Source organism: Ceratocystis lukuohia (assembly GCF_044167205.1).
Source record: "Ceratocystis lukuohia strain C4212 chromosome Unknown Supercontig1_pilon, whole genome shotgun sequence".
Lineage (NCBI taxonomy): Eukaryota > Fungi > Ascomycota > Sordariomycetes > Microascales > Ceratocystidaceae > Ceratocystis > Ceratocystis lukuohia.
In genome coordinates this window covers 2,994,821-3,016,563 of record NW_027263520.1, presented here as the reverse complement: position 1 = coordinate 3,016,563, position 21,743 = coordinate 2,994,821, and the positions used below count along the sequence as shown (strand labels likewise).

The 21,743-nt window shown below is 49.6% G+C and overlaps 5 protein-coding genes across 5 annotated transcripts; 2 read left to right on the top strand and 3 right to left on the bottom strand.

Annotated features, from left to right (window-relative positions):
* Positions 1 to 680: 680 nt before the first annotated feature.
* On the top strand, positions 681 to 2,653 carry HOO65_010754 (Lipase 1; the record flags this gene model as incomplete). The annotated part of the gene is made up of 3 exons (XM_071005596.1): positions 681 to 1,421; positions 1,504 to 2,563; positions 2,628 to 2,653. 3 exons carry the CDS (start codon positions 681 to 683, stop codon positions 2,651 to 2,653), a joined length of 1,827 nt encoding a protein of 608 aa, XP_070862576.1.
* Positions 2,654 to 3,715: 1,062 nt separating this feature from the next.
* HOO65_010753 (uncharacterized protein) lies at positions 3,716 to 5,128 on the bottom strand (the record flags this gene model as incomplete). Its single annotated transcript, XM_070999791.1, has 1 exon — positions 3,716 to 5,128. The coding sequence occupies one exon, from the start codon at positions 5,126 to 5,128 to the stop codon at positions 3,716 to 3,718; it is 1,413 nt and encodes a 470-aa protein (XP_070862575.1).
* A 5,981-nt stretch (positions 5,129 to 11,109) lies between these two features.
* On the bottom strand, positions 11,110 to 13,368 carry HOO65_010752 (uncharacterized protein; the record flags this gene model as incomplete). Its single annotated transcript, XM_071005523.1, has 2 exons — positions 11,110 to 13,072; positions 13,136 to 13,368. The coding sequence occupies 2 exons, from the start codon at positions 13,366 to 13,368 to the stop codon at positions 11,110 to 11,112; spliced, it is 2,196 nt and encodes a 731-aa protein (XP_070862574.1).
* A 3,286-nt stretch (positions 13,369 to 16,654) lies between these two features.
* HOO65_010751 (putative ATP-dependent RNA helicase DHX35) lies at positions 16,655 to 18,490 on the bottom strand (the record flags this gene model as incomplete). Its single annotated transcript, XM_070999790.1, has 1 exon — positions 16,655 to 18,490. One exon carries the CDS (start codon positions 18,488 to 18,490, stop codon positions 16,655 to 16,657), a length of 1,836 nt encoding a protein of 611 aa, XP_070862573.1.
* Positions 18,491 to 19,815: 1,325 nt separating this feature from the next.
* HOO65_010750 (Glutathione reductase) lies at positions 19,816 to 21,347 on the top strand (the record flags this gene model as incomplete). Its single annotated transcript, XM_071005773.1, has 2 exons — positions 19,816 to 19,964; positions 20,087 to 21,347. The coding sequence occupies 2 exons, from the start codon at positions 19,816 to 19,818 to the stop codon at positions 21,345 to 21,347; spliced, it is 1,410 nt and encodes a 469-aa protein (XP_070862572.1).
* Positions 21,348 to 21,743: the final 396 nt, after the last annotated feature.

Below are 21,743 nucleotides of genomic sequence, written 5' to 3'. Positions count from 1 at the left end.
AAAGTTGGAAGCCCAGCGCTTGCTGACGCGTGACGCGTCGTGGTCGGCGAGCAGTCAGTTGGCCATTTCTTCAACACCACGTAGTTGCGGGGGGTACCCTCGCGAATCCAAGTCAAGAATGAACTTGACAATGACCTGCTCTTCTAGATCGAATAGTCTGCGTGAGTTGGGGATGTTATTGCGTCGACATTGAATCCCATTCTGTCGGCGACAAAGGGTATGATAATCCACCTGGTATAATCTAGCGGCAGGTTGGAGACCTAATTCCGGGTTAGTTTGAAGGGCCCGAAGAGCGAGAACAATATTAGCCTCATTTTTTGGTTGCGCCATGTTTTTTGGTGGACAAATAGTCGATTAAATGCGAAAATGAGGGATTGGAAGATTTCTGGTGCGTTCGCATAGTTGGTGCATTCGCTTATCATTGACGTTATACAATGTGAGTAAAGGTATTTTCTTACGGTCCCGATATATGGTAACTAATATATGGGGCATAAAATTAGGCGTTGCAGCATTAGGATTCGTTACTAAAACAAAGCCAATCGCCAGTACAAAAATGCTGAGCTAGATCTGCAACCGAGATACACGGCAGGCCCCACACCGCTCCGCAAGTATCTTCTATATCATTCGATCGTAAAATAAAACAAAACACAGCATATATACACGGGCTATGCACTAAAGCCATGGCCTTCGTCCAGCCAGAATCAAATGCCGCAGTCAAGGACCGCCCAGGAAGCGACCCAGTCGTGACGATCGGCCACGGCCAGTATCTGGGTTTCCATTTACCTGCCGAGGCATCGGGTTGTCCCCACGGCGTCGACGTCTTTCATGGCATTCCATTCGGCACCGACACAAGCGGAGCAAACCGGTTCTGCCGTGCCCGTATGGCTGCGCCGCTAGCAGCAGGGGAAGTTCGCGATGCGAAGGAGCGTAAGAGCACGGCACCAGAGACAGGAGGCGGCAATAACGATGACGAGGGAGAGGATTGTTTAAATCTACAGGTGTACCGCAGTGCGGTCAGCGAAAGTCATGATAGGAGTAGAAATGAGTGCGATAGGAGTGGCGAGGATGGCATGAAGGGCAAAACAAGCGCCCAGAACCTCCCCGTAGTCGTCTTCTTCCACGGTGGCTCATTCAACTTTGGCAGCAGCTTAGTCCGCAATCTCCACTCTATGGCAGCCTGGTCACGTTCTCCGCTGATTATCGTCGCCGCAAACTACCGCCTTGGTCTACTGGGCTTTCTAGGTGGTGCGCAGGTTAGCAAACTTGCCGGCATGGCTCCACATGAAGACGCTCCAGGCACCCTAAATGCAGGTATTTGGGATGCGCGCCTGGCATTAGACTGGGTGCAGAAGTACATTGGTGCATTTGGTGGCGATAAGACAAACGTCAGTCTCATGGGCTTGAGTGCAGGTGCACATATGGTAAGCCCTGTCACTAGAGAGATTGTAGTACTGCAGTATGGAAGACAAGCTAACCACGCAATGGCTTGATATGATATGATAGGTCGGACACCTTCTTCTTGGCTATGAGACAGGCGTAGAACGCCCATTTCGCCGCGTGATCCTTGAAAGCGGGGCGCCGACGGCGCGGTGCGTCATTGACGTCCAACACCCGCGGCTAACAGGACAATTCAACGCCTTTCTAGACGCTGCAGGAATTCCGCGCGAGTGCGGTGACCCAAACCAGCCCGCAAAGCTTCTCAGCACCATGCGGGCCTTGCCGCTTAGTCGCTTGTGCCGTGCTGCATACAGCGTGTGGGAACACGATGCACCGAGTATCTTTTGGCCGTTCCAGCCGGTTGTTGACAGCGGGTTTGCGAGTCCGAGCGATTCTACGTCTACGTCTACATCTGCATCTACAATGACCCCAACACCCGCAACCATCAAAGCTGCACCATCACTACTCTGGGAGACATCCCGTGCTGATCGCGTCCCGCTTATGACCGGCTTCTGCACCAACGAAGGCGCGCTTTTCGTGCCTACCGGGCTCAACACTAATACCGAATTCCGGGCCTTCTTTGCCCGTCTTTTGCCGGGCGCCATGGCGTCTGCAGACCTTGACGAGCTTGAGCGGCTGTACCCCTCGCCTGATGTTCCCGGAAGCCCGTATGCGCCCGCATCGATCGACGAACAGCTACGGTATGGTGCGCAGTGGCGTCGGCTAGAAGCCGCATATGCACATTGGGCCTATATCACGCCCGTGCTATACAGCGCGCATATGGCCGGTGGCCGGCACAAGGCGCCGGCTCGAGTCTGGGAGTGGGCATCGGAAAGCCAGCCGTATGCTATGTCCTGTCACGGCGATAGCGAACTAGGCGTCACGCATGATATGGAGCAGCTGGACGGCCTGCCGGGTCTGACGGCTGTGGCGAACCGCATGCATGGGCTGTTGGTGGATTTCATTGTAGGCAATGGCGATGTGGTCGGCGTTGGTGAGGGAGGCCTAAGTGACTGGCCGCTGTTTGTGTCGCCGCTCGGAGAAGGCAGAGAGCCAGATGGGACGCCAGGAAAAGGTAAGATCATGGTCTTTGGCAAGGGCAACGATGAGCTTGTCTATGAAACAGGTGGGCGTTGTGGAACGCCGTGGCAAGTCCGAGATATGACGGAGCATGAAATTGCGGCATGCAGGTTTTGGTGGGCGCGGAGATACCTAAGCGAAGGCATGTGCGGGATGGACAAAGTCAAGGAAGGGGTGAGCAGAGAGAGGTATTAGGGATATAACAGCATGGGTGAACCTCAACATAGACGATGGATGAGCATGTACAACTACGATATATTCACTTTTCATGCCTGTCTTTGAAATCTGAGCGGTCTAGTGCAACACTGTATATATAAAAAAGAGATCCAACAGTTTGTCTCTCGGTAGAACCAATCATTACAAATGGAAGCCTGCATGATGAGTTGCACCGCTACCCTAGCGGTAGCAGAAAGTGGCAATGACAGTAGCGTGACAACGCAGCGGGGTTTCAATACTCCTATTTTGTGAGAGCCAAATTAAGGGGAGAAGGAAAGGTGATAAAAAAAACAAGTAAAAAAGTAAAATTTCCAAAACTAACAAAACATGAAGAGGGGGATATATAAGAAGCAAAAGGGAAAAAAGAGAGTTGTCAAGGTGGTGTCAAAATAGAAAAAAAAGAGAGAAGAAAAGAGAGGATAGGACGGCACGTCCATGACAGAAGAAAAAAGAGGGGAGAAAGACAGGCTGTTGTCTTGGTGGTCAGGGTTGACGATGTAAGATTTCAGCATCACAAGACCTGCCAGTTCAGCTGAAAAGAATAAGAAAAGAAAATTGGCCACCAATGAGCTTTAAAAGAAACAAGAGAGACTGCTAGACTAGACGAGTCAACCCAAAAAGCTGAATACGGATGACGCCAAACACTATTTGCAAGTGCGGACGGTCGCCTTGCCACTTCGCCTTTGCATCAGTGACAAAAGAGCTAAACTAATGTCTCGTATAGCTAAATCGGAGAACTGGATGTAGAGATGCGGAAAAAAAAGGAATCAAAAATTCGAAAAAAAGAAAAAAAAATTGATGTCTGGCAGGCGCTCCTAATCCCAAAGAGTTTGTTTGGGACGGGCATCATAAATCGAGGAGATGTGAAGGGTTTAAGTGGTGAAAAGAAAGATAAATCCGTTAGTCGTCGTGTTAACAGTATGTGGCAAAGGAGGAGATCGAAGATGATATGGCAAGTGCGGTATCAAGAGATCAGAGCAGACTAGAAATTCTGTGCAATGCCAGCGCTCTGTTGTGGGAAATGAGACGGACTCTCAATACGCGTGTTACGGCGCGCCGGGTTATCTCGAATGACAGGCTGTCCAGGTAGTTCCCCTGGCTGTAGACTGCTGACACCGCCCGCCACGCCGCCATGGCCGTTCGGGCCGTATCCTTCTTGGTATTGAACATCGTAGGGATTTGCCGTTCCATATTGGTCATAGAACTGGTTGTTGACGACACCGCTGTAAGCGACGCCGATGTTGCCATCGCCAGAACCATCGGATCTTCCAGCCGCGCTGTACGAGGACGAAGCATTAGACAGCCCGCGGTGCACATCACCTCCTTGTCCCTGAGCACCAGTCCCCATGGCTCCAAGAATCTCGCCTTCGGGGGAGTACGAATCGGCCTGTGACTCAAGTAAGCGATCGCCAGAGCGAGCATCGGGAGCGCCGTGCGAAGGACTAGTATCGTCAGAGTAGGCCACGGCCACAGGGCCCGAGAGTGTGGTGGATGCTTTTCTGCCCGTAGACCCAATGGTGGTGTTTCCCCAGCCACGATAGCCGGTGTTCGATTCTTGACGCATCTCATATGAGCCATCAGCTGAAGCCACGGCACCAGGAATGGTGGGATCGCCATTGGGGTTGTACGAGTAATCCTCGGCTTCCTTGCGGCGCTCCTCCTCGGCAACCTGCTGAGCCTTCCGACGTTTCCACCACCAGAGGCCACCGGCCGCAAGACCAGCGATAGCAACAACAGGGACGACTACGGCAATAGCAATTCGGGCGCCATCGCTCAGACCGCCGCCGCCGCCACTCCCTCCGCTGCCCGAGTCAGCAGCAGTTGAAGATGCTGTAGAAGATGATTCAGTGCTTGTGGCCGAGCTGTCGCTGTTGTCTGTGGACGTGATGGTGGTGACGAAAGTGCTGGTGGAGATGGAGGCTGTGGTTGTTTGGCCGGGGCTAGACGTCACATCAGTGGCGGAAGATGAGACGCTAATAGGAGTTGTGGAGATGCTCGACGATAAGCTGGTGGTAGGATCTGTCACTGGCGTTGTCGATGCAGGCGATGTGGTGACTGGTGAGGAAGTTTCTGGCGTGCTTGTTGACGTGGGTTCTGCTGGTGCCGAGGTCGTCTCTGGGGCCGCTGATGTGGGAGCAGCAGTGGTGGCCTCTGGAGTAGATGTTTGGGTTTCAGCGGGTGTGCTCTGAGCGGAGGTGGGCTGAGCAGCGGATGTCGTCTCGGCAGGAGCAGATGAAGCGGCGACATTGGAGTCGGCTGCCGACGTTGTAGGCACGTCTGGAGATGAGGAAGGAAGAGAGTCAGTCAAAGATGCTGCGGGAGTGTCGGCGACATTAGATGGAGCGACAGGATTGCTGCTTGGAGCCAAAATCGTACTCGCAGTAGGAGCCGACATCTTGAAGATGGATTAAGCTGAGAGAGAGAAAGTAAAATCAGATTAGCCAGAGGATACAAGACACCACAGCGCAGATAGGGGCGCAGAGAGAGAGAGAGATAAGAGAGAGGCAAAGAGAGGGGGGCCAGTCATAAACCGCGTTTTAAAAAGGCAGCAATAAACGAATGTGCAACGGCTTAGACGGCGAGAGCGATGGGATGAACACACGAGCTGAAAGGGGGGTGAAAAGACGAAGGGTCGCGATAATGTGCATAAAGGGCCTGCCTACCTTTCAGATATCAGAGAGTTGGCCAAACAAGAGAAAAGATGAGCGAGCTCGTCTTGACTTTGCTTCGGCGGGACGCACGACGCTTTTGATGGAATAAGAGATGCAGGCGCACGGGGCAAAGGGTGGGAAAAGGAAAAAGGAAAGAAAAAAGAAAAATGGAACAATAACAAAGTAAGAGAAGTCGATCAGAGAGGGAAAAGAAAAGAAAAAAAAAAGTAAAACCAAAAAAAATAGAAATAAAAAATAAAAAATAAAAAAATAAAAAAATAAAAAACAAAAAAGGAATAAATTAGGCGCAATCGAAAAAAAAACACGAACCGTAAGTCGTCCTTCGCTCAGGTGCTGGGTGCTTAGCGTGGAATGCTTCCTGTCAAGATCAAAGAAGAAGAATTAAATCGTGAGTATAGCGGTCTTTCTCGTATTAATCCCCCTTGTCTATATCATGGCCCTTTATTTGATGCAGCTTCGTTTCTTGTCTCTCGCTGAGCTGATTCCAACATGAACGGCGAGAGCTTGAGCAGGACCTGTGATGAGGTCGACACGAGCAAAAATATATATGGTTGTGTCGCTACCCTTTCTTAACGTGTGTCTAGGAATTTATCCTCAGCCTGAGCATAACCCAGTGTCAAGATGGCCACGATGGACAATGGATCACGAAAAGCAGAGGGTCCAGAAAGCGATCCTCGAAACAAAAAGGCCCTTGGGCACGAGAGCACCCAAGGCGGTCGTTCCTTAGAAAGCACGACCAGAGCAACCAGCGTTGCAAGCAAGCAAGCCCCCAAGCCCAGAGTTCGACGAAACAAGAAACGAAAGGAATGGGGCAACGGTGAGGCCTGTTGCATTGAAAATGCAGACGAGGGGGAGGGGAGGGGAGGGCTGTGGGGAGACTGACCTGTAATGCTGCTGTGTGTCAACAAAGCACGAGGCTGAAGCAAAGGCCTTTATCGTCGCTGTCAGCGAATAGGTAGGCGGAAGATTGCTCTGGCTATAACTGGCCGAGAACTATTGTAATGACGTTTCCACGACAGACAGACATAAACCATAAAGCGGCGAAATGCTCCTGAATCCTCGGCAGAAAACACACTTCACTCTTGGCCCTGCAGAGCACGAATTCCCACGGCGTCAATAGACAGTCTGAAGGCGGCGGGCGAAGGAAAGAAAAGACGATGCGACAACAAAGCCAGAGAGCACGGGTTTTAGGGCGCGGGATACGCTACATACAGCATACAGCACAGCCCGATGAAAGGCACTCGAGGCCAAAAGCGTCAGACAGGCCAAACAGGCCAAGCAAGAAAGAAGACGACAACCGAGAGGAATGCAGTATAAAAGCCAACAGCAAAGGCCTAAACAAGCGCCAGTCCAGGCGTAGGCAAAAACAATACAATTCTCAGCTCAGCTACGTGGTGAGAAACTAACGAGGCGCAAGCGCATGCTCTAGCGGCCGTCCACTGCAAGCCCAACTCCTTAGGGGCTTATAGAGGCCCTTGGCGGCCTGTAGCAGCGGCTTCCCGCTTTTGACCAGCCGCTTTTACTGGTCTCAGCGCCCCATCACCACCACTGACACCCAAAACACTGTAACAGACACACGGCCTGCCCAGCCAGCAATATATGAGCCGATTGATTCACCCGCAGCCAATATCGGCTGCTCTCTTTAGACTCGCAATCTGCGTCACTCCAACTCGGGTTGCATTATTGACAGCCAATGCAATCACAAACAGAAAACAAACACCCACGTCACAGATCTAGACCCTTCAGGGGCCATAACCCCCATAACCCTCCCCTCTCCTCCCCAAGGATTCAAACATGATATGGGAAAGGCCGCGGCCAGGTCACTGCCAACCAGCAACGAGCAATCAGCACTAGCAACTCGACTGACCTGGTCTGTGCCTTGCGCCCTGGCCGCAAGAATGGATGAATCAAATCTTCGTTCTTTTTAGTCATAATCCCTGTGCCCTGGTATGATATGATACGACAACGCTGTGCGCAAACCCTAGCCGTTTAGACCCTAATACGTACAGGGAGATGATTCCTTTTCTTCCTGGTACCCGAGCGGCTCCTTTCCTAGCAACCCTCCCTCCACCAAAAGACTGACTGGCTTTGTATGCGTTATCTTTTCCCATGTCTTTTTCCTCAGTCTGACAGACTTGGTTTTTTGTTCTCTCAATTTCCTTTCTTTGTTTTGCGAGCAGGGGTGTGCTGCATACACTGCACTAATTGCATGCATGCACAGCAGAAATGCCTTTTTTCGCACCAACCAAGGCCTGAGTACTAATGGCCCTCGTCCCTAGCTAGCAGCACGAGCTTCCCTAGAATGTCTTTCCTCCAGCGACCAAGTCGTAGGGCAAGAAGAAAACCGTGTGATGGCCTCGGGGGAGGCTTGGCTTGGCCTGGCTTGCTTGTCTCTTAATCTGGCTTACTTCTGCCCCTGGCTTACGACTCGCATGGGAAGAGGGCGACCGACGCACTGTTCCTCAGGGGACATAAGATGTTTTGTTTACACTACACGCTGGCAGAAACAGCGTTCTGAGGGAGGACAACAAACACCAAAAGCACAGCTAATGTCAAGGGAGGACAATCTAACTCTAACCCCTGACTGGCGACGACGCTGGCTGGCGCAATGAAATGCTGGCTGGTTCTGCGTGGCCAAGTGCGCTACTGCAGCTACCATGCATAGCCCATTAAGTGTTTTGCAGGCATTCGCCCAAACTCAAGTCTCTGAAAACACCTATGGAGTCAGAGACTTCTTGCCTGCCTTGCCCAGCTGAAGGGAAGAATGCCGCGGACGAAGGTCGCGTATCGGGGGCTAGCATACAGACTATAAATCAACTCGCAGCCCCTTGGGCCGGTATGTAGTGCGTGTAGTATTAGTCTGTGACTACATGCTTTGGAATATACGAGCCGCTGTCATCGTCGCAGGGCTCAGTGTTGCTCATGTAATCCGTCGTCTTATGCCTATCCAACAACTCGCAATCTAGTATGCTATGCCGCTTCCGAAGCATAACGCAGTTTATACCTCTTGTTCCAGTCCCAGCCCTAGCTTGAATTCTCTGGCCTAACAGCTAGGAAACTTCGGAACAACGGCAAGCTCTCTCGTCCCCGCCACCAGGATCATTAATGAACCTCAGCGTGGCTTTGGCTGGGCTACCTTTTCACGCTAAAAAAGAACCGAAGCACATAACAACACACGCATGTTATGTATGCGAGCAGGCTAACAGCGGCGGATTTTCTTTGGAGTTTGCGTCCGCCAACCCGGCATCAATTCATGCATGAGGGAGGGAAAGCCAAGTGAAACAAGACTCAGAATAATATCTGATGGGTTGGATATAAGGAGAAAGAAAAAAATATTTTTGGTGGGGGCTATGGAAGAGGAGGTGAATAAAATCAAGGGCAGGTTGAACAGCGCGAGCCACCAATCTCGACTTCCCTGAGACCAACATCGAAGAAATCACAACCCTCCTCCTCCTCCTCCGAGACATCACAACTACCCAAAAAGAGTGAACTCTCGGCATAGACGTAATTCAAATACACATTCACAAACGAACTGCCTAATCTGATGTTCTCGAGTTGTCCTCAGACAGGCCTCGAAGGAAGCAAGGAATAGCAAGTCCGACGTTGGGCGTTCCAGGCCGCAGACAAGCAGGCTGTCAATCGATGATTTAGGAGTGCATTACATTTCCGATTTTACTGTTGCGTCGTTTGATTTAGGTGGTTTTTTATAGCCACAAGACATCTCCAAGTCCATGCCATGTTGCTTTCCGGTCTTCACTCATTCCTGTCATTGGTAGGGCACACAAACGCATTGGCTCGAAGTCGCCGAAGCATAGCTAAAGAGGACGCCGCATTGTATATTGCTTACAACATCATCTATTCTGCTTGTTGCCCAGCGCTGGTTACACTAACCTCCCTCCCATCCCGCGAAATCAAACCGTCTCATGTTCACATGGGGTCAAAACGAAGAGGGCAGCCAAGTAATTCCTAGAAAGACTATCCAGGGGCCACATGTGATTTCACTCGACTTGGATTTATTTGGTTGAGTTGACGAATCACCCTTCTTGTGTGAGAAGTGTCCTATTTCTGCGAGGATAGGAATTGACTTTCCGCATGACGTGAACATGAGTTTGGATGTTACGATGACTTCCCGTATAGCTATTGTTATTTCATTGGGTTACGTCTACTTACTCTCCGTGTAGCCCTTGGGTATGTATGTACTACTTAACGCCCACTTACTGTTATTTCGCAGCAATACGATGGCATGTTCCGGACGAGAGCACCTCCCGGGCCACCAGAAGTAACAGGAACGCATAGATTTCAAGCATCTTGTGACTTTCTAGGGGCCGGCAATGAAGCTAGGAAGACGCCACGCAGCATAGCCCGACGACGCGCCTGTCGAGTTCCAGTGTTGGTTCTCTAGTCTTTTTGGTTGATGGCAACCACATGCAAAACAAAAGAAAATCTGTCTACAAGCCCGCCACCAGCTGTCGGCATGATGTCCCATATAGCCTCCCTTGAACTTGAATATATTTCACGTCTGCGGGAATCACTGAGATCAAACGACGCTGCGTCGGCTTCAAGGATCTCTCATGATTTTTTAGGGTCTGGCTTTGCAGCCAGGAGGCTTTTCCGCCTGACACTATCGTGAGCCGGCAATGACCTCCAGGCGCACAACCTCTTGAACTTGAACTTGAATATATTTAACGTCTACGGTGACCACAGAGGTCAAACGATGCCGGACTGGTTACCAGACAGAATTAACCCTCTGCAAGGCTCCCTATGCGTTCATAGACTCTTGAACTTGAAAATATTTAACGTCTACGGGAATCACAGAGATCAAACGACGCCGGACTTGGTTCATAGCCTCCCTACACCCCTCATTGTTGTACACTGTTTGCATCGATTATTCTCGTTGAGCTTGGCTGAGCAGCTCCCCTAGCCCAATGGTAGGGCGTCAGACTTCTAATCTGAAGGTTGCGGGTTCGAGTCCCGCGGGGAGTTCACGATAATGTTAGCATGCCGTCGGAGGTTTCTTTCTTTTTACTTCTTTGTTTTTTTTTGTTGTTTCACCCGATCGAGGGTGGCGAAGAGGACATAAACAAGTGTATATCGGTGGCTAAACAAGACGAGGTGTCAAATGATAAAGTGGAAGACTAAATAAATATAAGATAGAGGGACGCGACTCGCCCAAGCTAGATAGAAAGACAGCGTAGCGCTGAGGAAAATAAGAGGTGGCTGATTTGGTAACAAGAAAGACAGAAAACAACACTTGCGCCGTGCTCCCAACAAGACTGATGTAAAAGAAAACTATAAAAAGAGGATCCCCTTGGATGGGGGTCGTTTTCCCCTTCCAATGGCGATGGACACGGCTAGACTTAGTATTAGACAAAAAGTATGCGTAAGACGTTAAGGCCCATGAACTGAGCAAGGTAATAAGAAGAAAATAGGGAAAGAGGACACAGAGGGACGAGCATGGAGACCAAAGAGTCACATCTCGTCAACATGTTTTAGCCCTCACAATACCAAGGCTCAAGGGGGGAAGGGGGGGGAGGAATGAGGATGAGAAAAGGAAAATGACAACCGAGCCTCATGCCGCCGTATATACAGGACAACGGAAAACGAAAAGAAAGAACCAAAAACAAAAGGGGGAATATGAATCAGAAAAGGAACAATCAAATGTCTACTTTGTTCAGGTTGGCAGGTTTCAACGTTGCATCGTCATCTACGGCCGCATGCCCCATGAAGGTTTCAGAGCTGATGACATGTCCGTCGGCGTAAAAACCATGTCTTCAGGAAGCTTGCTGACTCGTCCAGCGCCTGAGCGGATAGCCTGGGTTTGAATAGCTGACAGACCACTACGGTTACTGCGGATACTGCCGGCATCGCTCATCTCGTCCTGGTCCTTGAATCGCCGCGGCGGTGCAAAGTCTAGATTGCTGAGAGTCGCTGAGCTCTTAAGCATGTGAGGGCTAGGCACCGACGCCAGTTCATCGAACGCGCCGATAATAGGTGTCGAGACGGGTATCTTCGGGGCATACTGAATCTTCTCTAGAGTCGGGCTCTGTGACCTTCCGGCAACACGATCGGCCATGCTCGACGGAGGAGCAAAGTCGGTTGCACTGAGAAGAGTAAGGGTATCGCTACCAAGTTTAGCGGGGTTGGGTAGGGTAGATAAGGCAGCAGGAGGAGGGCCTCTCTTTCTAGGTCTGGCCGAAGCAGAAGACCCAGGTCTCATCTGAGAGGCGGAAGACCCAGACCGAGGTCCTAGAGCAGAGTCCGTGCGGAAGCGGGGAGGACCTCGCATCTGGGGGCCACGAGTTGGGGGAGGGGTCATAGCACGGCGAGTGACAGGCTGGGCATAGGGCATGACAAAAGCGTTCGTCTTGGTATCCAAGTAGGTGTCTCCAAGATACGAAGGGTCGTAGTCTTCATAGTAACTTCCACCACCGTTCTGATACTGACGAGGAAGCGACGGAACATCAGGGGCATCGCCACCTCTGGTGTAATCCTCGAAGTACTCCTTATAGAAAGAACGGATGCGGTTGGCACGGTACTCCGGGTCTTCATTGTCCATGATATCATCCGGAGGCAGTGGGCGGAATCCAATAGAGATTCTCTTATTCTCATTCGCAGGAGCAGACAGAAGACCACCATCGTTACCACCAGCACCAAGATCAATGGACCGGCGGACAATGCGACCGCGGGGCTCATCGTCATACATGTCATCAGGGTATGTAGGCTGAGTAGTGTTGTCATCTTCAGGGTAAGGCACAGCAACCTGCGGGATATCGTGGCTAACAGTTCCAACGGACGCAGGAGGGATAGTGATCGAAAGCTGGGCTGAGGCTTGGTTGCCACCATCAGAGGATGCCGGCTGGTTGGGAAGTTCAACAGCCAAGTGGTGGGAATGATCAGGCATATCATACCCGGAAGAACCATTTGCGGCAGCCAACTCCCAAGAGCCATTGCTGCTGTTGGCCTGATCACCATGCACCATTGCGGCGGGAGGCTCCTGGATGTCTTTAGGAAGACCAAAATCAAGACCAGTGTCTTTACCGTTGTCATCAGGGTAAGGTGTAGAAGAAGCCTTCTTTTGGCCAGCGTGATTGTCATCATGGGGCGAAGCAAAGGGATTCTCAGGAGGCGTTCCAGTGGTGTTCTGGGATGCGCGGTGGTGGTTCAACTTGGCTGAGTGAGGCGTAGGAGGTATTTCAAAGGGGTCCTTGGTGACAGCAGCAGACGGCGTGGCAGGCATGTTGCTCATCCGAGTGTTGCGACGCGTAGAAGGGGCATAGAGAGAGGTAGCATCGTTAGGATCACGACGGTAGGACCGAAGAGAGCCAACATCGCTGTTTGTATACTGGGTGACGGGACGGTACGGGTCGGCCTCAGTATCAATAGTGCGAGTAAGCGAGTTGAGGGACTCGCGGGACTCATGGATCTTAGGGGGCAAAAGGTAAGGTGAAGACAGGTTCATGTCCATGGAAATTTGGCCACGGTGCAAGCCTCCCTTTTCGCCTGTACCTCCAACACCGGGAGTGGCGCCGTTCTTGGGGTTTTTAGTGCCATTTTCCATGCCGTAATCAAAGTCCAGGGCAGCCGCATCTTGATCCTCGCGTCTTTCACGGAGTCTGTTCTTATTCCAGAACCAGACACAGGCAATAGCAGCACATACGAGCGGCACCCTGTAGGAGATGTTAGAAAGGCGACGGTTTCGGTTGTAATCTATATTCTAGGTGAAAACTTACGCTATACCAAGAGCAATAGGGAGTCTGAGATTCTTGGTTTGGTAGGGCTTTTCACAATAGCTCGATTTGTTGTTCCCGTTGCAGATAGAGTCCGAGTCGGTGCTATCTCTAGCATTAATCTGGGGAGCAGACTCGAAGAGAACATGGCTGGAAATCGGGATGCCATCTTTGTCAAATAATGGGATACGGGGACCGAGACGATAAGCCTCGCCGCCAAAAGTCGGATGAACCATGAGTTTTTTTCTTGGGCAAAAGTGAATGAGTCTGTGTTTTTTTGCCTATGGCTGTCGTGCAAGTCGTTGGCAAATAAAGAAAATCAAAACGAAAGAATGAAGAAGACTGTCTTTCAAGATACAGTTAACATTATCTTATTGGCTTTGGAATAAAGAGTCGTGAACGATGCGAAGGCGGTTTTCTGAGCAAATGTCGCTAGGAAAGACAGACAGTTGTGTCCCGCGTTTGGTTTCTTCTTGTATTTGTATAGCTTAGACGGTCGACGTCGTGATTGGGTTGGAAATTAAGGAAAGCAGGGCAGCAATCGGTATTGACAAGAATGAAGTAGATGCGTCGGCAAAGGATTAAGAGCCCTAGATTCTTGCACAGAAGCGATGTATCGTGACAGTGCAGTGAGGTCGAGGTCGAGACTTTTCGGTTGGCCCTTTGGAAGAATGCGCTTAAACTAGAGGCTATGCACGCGAGTTGACAAAGGAATGACTGGACGTTGGAGGGCGACTAGGTCGTCGTGAAGGAGGGAAAGAGGCAAAACTGCACACACAAGATATAAAAATGAGTGGCAAGCCTGAAGTCAAGGCCTATTGTGATGTTGTGCAGTGATGCTTGACAAAAAAAAAAGAAAAAAGGAAAGAAAAGTACGTGCAAAAACGACGAAGATTGTGAGGGCCAATGTTAAGGAGAGAAGAAAAGAAAATAAGAAGAGAACAAAAAGAAGAAAAGGAAAGAGAAAGGGAGGGATTTACAGACAAGAAGGAGGAAGGATTGGCGATAACACCCATGGAAGGGGCACAACTTCAGCAACTCAGAGTAACTACTACAGCAGAAACAGAGGGTGCAACACAAGAGGCTTGTTTATTGGATAGCCAGCGCAAGGCAGCTGCTTCTATCCCTTCGACTTTGGCGGATCAAGGAGGGAAGAGCCTGCCAAATAAAGAAGCAGGGGAAGAGGAACAGGTAGATAACAAAGCAATGCAGGCACAATCAGGGACCAACAGGCACTAGCAAGGGTACAAGGGGATAGGCAATAACCTGCTAAATAGTTTGACCTAGCCCACTGTTGTCACTTGCGACCGTTAATTGTGGCTCTTTCTCAAAGCCATGAGCAGTTCTGCTGAGCATGGGCTTCTGCTGTGGGCAACCAATGTCACTTCTATGCTAAATTTTGCAGAGGGGATACACTTCTAGACGCGGAAAAGCCGGGGCGCACGCAAGGTTAGGAAATAACCCAGCAGGTACACAAATATGTACTCCACAGGCCTTAGCCACCATTGAACTCGTGCTTTGCTTACTGCTTATGCTGAGGACTTTGCATGTCTATTCGGCTTTTACTTCGACGGGCTCAAGGGACCTTTTCTATCGGCTTCTATGCACACACCCAAGATCATCATGAATCGTCCCGTCTCTCCTAGGCTCTTGAGCTTTAGCAAAAAGGCAAAACAAAACGCCATTAGTAGCACAACAGCAAGGCGCTACATGCTCCCTCCCTCTCCTAGACACTACTCTCACTAATTTGCTATGCTGTAATAAAAAAAATCCAAAACCAGACCCCCATTAGTTCAGCTATATCAACGACTTGTGTTTCGGCCATCCACTAGTGCTACTCAAAAGAAAACAAACAACTTATTTGACTATACATTAAGATCGCAGTCTGCTAGCTCCAAACCAGCTCTCATGCACACCGCTGTAACTTTTTTGGTTTAGGCCTGGTCCTCATATATTCATATTCAACTTCCTCCTGCTTCTGACACAACCCCTCCAGCAACTTGTTTCATAGCATAGTCGGTGCATTGTGCACTATGTTTTCGGAGCATTACTTCTCATCTGAATGCTGTCGCGACTTTCCGGAGCTATTGGCCTATGATCCTCTCTGGTTGTCTGGTTAGTCTGGATCCTCTAACTCCGCTCAACCATTCATTCATATGAGCGGTTTTTTTGTTTTTTTTTTTCTTTTTTCCTGTCGTTATGGGAGGCTCTCTTACCTATTACCTCTATCCGAGTAAGTGCAATTAAAGACGTCTTCTCCATTCTTGTGATTGAGCTCCAAAAATCTTATAGGGGGTAGTCTTCTGGATCCTCAACCCAACATCAGCTTGCTTCAAATTCCCCTTGGTCTATTTTCTATATGTTGTCTGTCTCTGCATTCTCTCCTGTGCGTGCCTATATGCTCTTTCTCTTGTTCCCTTGTATGACAGGGATAAAGTGGCGGTGCGGCTCAGGAGGGCCAGAAACATGGTGTAGTGATGCAGGTGCACTCTGATAATAACAAGACCAAGTGAAATAAAAACCGCTCATCCTAAGTGCAGAGAAAGGGGGAGATCTAGGGTCTGCAACTAGCTCAAAGAAGAGGTCTAGTCTTGGTAAGGGTTTTGGCAATGATGAAAAGGCCCCATTGACCCCTTGTTCTGCTTCTCTACCGAAATGAAGCAACGAAGCGATGGCAAGGGCATCGGTTTCTAGTGGGAAATGAAACAGGTGCCTTCGCTATCCTCACTGCTGCTGCTGGTGTGGCTGGATCTTGTGCGTGCATGTATTTTGACTGTAATTTTGCTTTCTAGTTAGACAAAGAAGTATTGTCTTGTAATACAGAAACGGGTGGTTGCTGTTGTAATGCGTAAGCCGCGAGTTGCACAGGCGGCAGAGATCCGTATTACCCTCAACCTTTTGAAGCACAGTAGAAAAACAAAGATAACAAAACAAATGGATAAGCAAGTGCGTATATAAATACTCACAAACGAGGAATAGATCAAACGGTGCACATAAAGTACTATATTATAAAAATACTTATACCTACCTACCTACATTGCTCCAAGCAAGACCCTTTTCTGTCCTTTTGAGCCCAAATATAGTTGGATGAGACAACTGAGACAACACTGCTTGTTCCTGGCGCTAAGCCCAATTTGGACTAGCCCTACCAGTATTGCATATTCCTATGCAACGCCATAACTGACAGAGCACTAGATAAGACGTAGGAATCCGGCCACAGCAGATAGTGTTAGGGTTAGTCAAAGCAAAGTCGGGTTAGAGTAGCACTTTGCTGGCACAACGTAACAGGCTCGGTTGTTTCCCGAGTAGGCGTTGAGAGCAATAGCAGAAAAGTGTACGTGTACTAGGTCTGGTAGAACCACCGTTCTTTGCTTCTTTGTTGAAATTCGGATTTCCGGATTGCCCGTAATCTAGACCTAGCCTGATTTTATCGATATTTTCGTGCAAGCCGGTGTAATTCAACGCCCGTCCTTCTTTCCACCCCATTGAAAATAGGTCTTGATGGATTATTAGTCCCTGACCTCAACTGGCTGACTTGACCTGATAAAACCCCGGTGCTGCTTGAACCAGCCAATCCATTTCGACTTTGCTGACGTCTCTGATATATGTCTTATTGGACGTCTCAAGAACCTCATGGAAAACCACCCAGTCCGCCTTCCGTCCAAACATGAGTGAATTGGGATGTGCGTAAAAGACTAATCCAGTTACACTATGGAAAGTGCCATCGGGCTGCATCTTGGCCGCATTGGCAAAGAAGCCAGCCGTGAGGCAACGTCTAATCTTCTCGCTCTTGGCTTTGGCCTCGGCAGCTGATGGTCGTGATGGCAGTGAAATAGTTTTCCTCCCGCTATTGTCCGACACACTGCTAGAAGTCATTGGGGCGGAGAGGTAGCTGGGCTCATTCACGCTGATATTAAACTGCTCCAGCATACGCTTGAGCTGAATGCGTACACTAATCGCCTTGACTAGGGATTTAAAGTTCAGTCGGTGTGAGTGACAGAACTTGGAGTCTCTTCTGCCGACTGTGACAAACGCTGTATAGACATTGAGTAGAGTTAAGTGGTCTCCCTCGTCAGCCGCGAAAAGACGACGCACTTCCTCCATTTCACGTCGTTCGTTTTCAAGCACAATCCAGACATTTCCGCCTAGAGAGGTCATGGCTGCAATAGTGAGCATTTCGCTCAGACAGCCATAATCAGGGGCTGCCAGCAACGCACGCGCAGTCATGGGATCCAGTGATAGTTCAGCCATTTGCAAACCCAGAGGGCGGGTTAACTTCGCATAGTCGTCAAGTGCCGTCAGTCCATGGAGAAGCTCAAGAGCAGCGGCCATTTGGACGGCCGGTGGCGGACTCAGAAAGTCAAACCGAGCAACATTGTCAATTCCTAGCGCTTTCAATTGCAGAACAATAGGGGCTAGGTTCGTGCGCTGAATCTCAGGGATGTTGGACTCAGGCAACTCGTCAAAAGAGGCCTCAGTGTATAGCCGGTAGCACTTTCCAGGCTGAGTACGACCCGCTCGACCAGCACGCTGAGCTGCCGAGGCCTTCGATATTGGGACGCTTGTGAGGGTCTCAATTCGCGTGGTCGGATTGAAAAACCGCTGCTTGGCAAAGCCACAGTCGATAACATGCACGATGCCGTCTATTGTCAGCGAGGCCTCGGCAATGTTAGTGGCAAAAATGACCTTACGGGTGTCCGGCGGCGTTTTGTCGAATATCAGCATTTGGAGTTCACTAGAAAGGCCTGCATAAAGAGGGAGTGCCATGAGCTTTCTGGTATCCTTGCTAAGGCGTTCAGCGCTTTCAAAGACCGTGTCAACGGCTTTGTCGATCTCGTCCCGTCCTGTGAGGAAAACTAGAATATCGCCCGCACCTTCGGAAGAATGAAGCTCTAAGACAGTCTGAACCGCCTTTTCGACATAGTCTTCGGTTGGCTGGTTGAGATAGAATGTGTTCACAGGAAATGAGCGACCTTCGATGCTGACTATCCTGCCAATTGGGGTTTCAGGTGTATTCGACTTTTCATCTGGCGCACCATTAGGTAAAGTCTCAAAGAAGCGCAGAAATAGATCAGCCTGTATTGTAGCACTGCTGATGATAATGCGCAATTCAGGTCGTTTCCGCCGTATCTTCTTTAGCAAACCAAGTAGAATGTCCGTGCTGATAGACCTTTCGTGGGCTTCGTCAACCATGATAACCGAGTATTTGGATAGCAATGGGTCCATTAGTGCCTCTCGGATAAGGAGTCCGTCTGTCATGAACTTGATACGAGTTGCTTGGGATGTGACATCTTCGAATCGAACGGCATAGCCTACTTCCTTGCCAACAGGACAGCCGAACTCCTGAGCAACTCGCATGGCAATTGTCGTAGCAGATACCCGCCGCGGCTACCCAGCGTTAGCTTAGTTCTGTAGTTGGTATTGAGCAAGAATGTGACTGTACCTGTGTTATTGCAATGGCCTTGCCATTATTGCACCAGCCTCCGTGATACAGGAATTGCGGGATCTGCGTCGTTTTTCCGGAGCCTGTTTGGCCAATAATTATGGTGACTGGGTAGGTTTCTATGACGTAAAGAATAGAGTCATGGTGTTTCGTTATTGGCAGTAGGGCAGCTGGCTTGTGAAGCGCTGGAATAAAGGATGAATCGAGATCAAAGTCTGCCATGCTAATTAAGGGTATGATAAGGGTTCGTTACGGGTGAGGCATGGATTTGAGCGGAGAGGGAGGGACAATGAAGTTTTTATCCAAGGAGTAGTTTTGTATGAGGTCCCATGAGTATCTGTACACACTCCAACCGCTACTAGGGTGTAGTTGGTTGTGGAACGATGAAGCATTATCAAGATTGTAAAATGGTAGGGCAAGACCGTAAAATGACTAAGCAGAATAACACTAACCCTAATTGCAGCTATAGTAAACCCTTCATCCAAAGCAAAAGCATCAGCCTCGCCAACGTCATGAATGTCTGTCTCTACTTTAGGTTCTAGAAAGGAAAGAAACAAGCATACGGGTCTTATGGCCCTTGAATAGTAGGCTAGTAAATTCTTGAATTGAGGTCGAGCCGGGAGTAAGTTAAGCTTGGTTGTTTGTACTGTAGACTACCTAGAATGACGGCATCTTCGGCGATCTCCTAAAATGGTCTCAGAAGCCCGAAAAGAAATCCCCGGAAAGTCGCAGAAAATCAAGTATATTCCATGCATGCCTCTCGTTGCGGAATAGCGCGCCAATAACTTCTTTGAACTGGATTTTCAGGCCGGCGACGTCGCCCAAACAGGCGGAGGCGTGTCAGATAGTGTCCCGCACTGGAGTACTTGGTTATACTAGTAACCTGCGCCCACGAAGCTTGTACCTTTTTTAGCTCATCTTTCGGCTGTAATGTATCTTGTACCTATGCCTTGTCATGAACTTCGTCTCTCCAATTGGTAATCCTAAATCTTGCGCATTTGTCACGGGCAATTTTTATTATATAAGCTTGCATACACAACGCTCCTCCGTTCATCACACGACGACAACTCCGCTCTTTAATTGCCCTTTCTCTCTTTTTCTCTCTTCTTTATTTGACTGCTTTTCCCTTCCCTCCATGCGCATTCCTATCCGCACAACTTTGTCTCTTCCGGCTTTTCGCGATAGCGGTTTTGGCAGACTCTCAAGTATTTCTCGACATATCTCGTACTCCGCTCACAACATGGCTCCCATTAGCAAGGAAACCGATTTTTTGGTCATCGGAGGCGGCAGTGGCGGCCTTGGGGCTGCTCGCATGGCTGCCTCCAAATATGGCACCAAGGCCATGATTATCGAAGGTGGTCGGCTCGGTGGTACTTGTGTGAACGTTGGGTGAGTTTTGAATCGGCATTGCTCCGTAGTCAAGCCCAGTTGCATACTGGTTTTTATCTCCTTGATGATGTGGCTGTTAAGCTGTTTCTGTCTCACATACTAATTCTATTGTCATTATCTAGCTGCGTCCCCAAAAAGGTCACCTTCAATGCTGCCTTCATTGCCGACACCATCAAAGAGGCCAAGTCGTACGGGTTTTCCTACAACCAGACTGCTCCCTTCGATTGGAATACCTTCAAAAACAAGCGCGACGCCTATATCCTCCGTCTAAACGGTATCTACGAGCGCAACCTAGCTAAGGACACAGTTGAATACGTCGCCGGTTGGGGCAAGATCGTGTCTAATAACGAGGTCGAAGTCACGCAGAATGATGGCACCAAGTCGGTGGTGCGGGCTAAGAAGATCCTCATTGCTGTTGGTGGGAATCCCTCCCCACCGCCCAAGATCCCTGGCAGTGAGCTAGGTATCAATAGTAACGGCTTCTTCGACATTGCTACCCAGCCCAAGAAGGTGGGGATTGTTGGGTCGGGGTATATTGGAGTGGAGTTTGCGGGTGTGTTCAACGCTCTGGGGACTGAGACACACATGTTCATCCGTCATGATACTTTCCTGCGTCATTTTGATCCTATGATCCAGGAGAATATGACCAAGGAGTATGAGCGCATTGGAATTAACATGCACAAGAAGACCAATCTTACCAAGGTTGAAAAGGCCGCTGATGGCACATTGACCCTCTTCTACAAGAATGATGATGGCGTCGAGGCTTCAGATTCTGGCTACGACCAGCTTATTTGGGCCATTGGCCGCCAACCCGCCACAAAAGACCTAGGCCTGGAAAGCGCTGGTGTCGCGTCCGATGACAAGGGCTATGTTATCGCCGACGACTATCAAAATACTAATGTAGACAACATTTACGCTCTTGGAGACGTTTGTGGTAAAGTCGAGCTGACCCCAGTCGCCATTGCCGCTGGTCGTCGTCTGGCCCATCGTCTGTTTGGCCCCGAAGAATTCAAATCCTTGAAGCTGGACTACACTAACATTCCATCGGTGGTCTTTTCACATCCTGAAGTTGGAAGTGTTGGTCTCACCGAACCTGAGGCTATCGAAAAGTATGGCAAGGACAACATCAAGGTGTACAAGACCAACTTCACAGCCATGTACTATGCCATGATGGACCCTGACCAAAAGGGCCCCACTAGCTACAAGCTCATCGTGACGGGCAAGGAAGAAAAGGTGGTGGGCTTGCACATAATGGGATTAGGTAGTGGCGAGATGCTGCAAGGCTTTGGAGTCGCTGTCAAGATGGGTGCTACTAAGGCTGATTTTGACAGCTGCGTGGCCATCCATCCTACCAGCGCTGAGGAGATTGTCACGATGCGATAAAGATCAGAATTGAAACATGCTAGTTTATAGAGATGATATCCATAAAATTTCACTTTTGGCAAAGAGTGGCTAGCAGTGTTTGATATATTAATCCGATAGGAAGCCTGTAGCGGAAACCAGTTCGGAGTAATCTGTGAGGAATAAAATATATTAAAAAGAGCCTCAAACTACGGAATGGCTGGTAGTTGTACACCCGTGTTTCACAAGCCAAAGCGAGAATGAAGCCCGAAGGACACGAGCGATGATAGAGAGCAAGGACGAGAGAAGGAAGAGTGGGCAGTTCGTATCAGGGATACGAAAGAGGCGAGCACCAAGGCATTATTGACCTTTACGTGAGTCCTCAAACGTCCCAGCTAGCCACAAACCGTGAGCCACTACAACCATTACTTGCTTTTC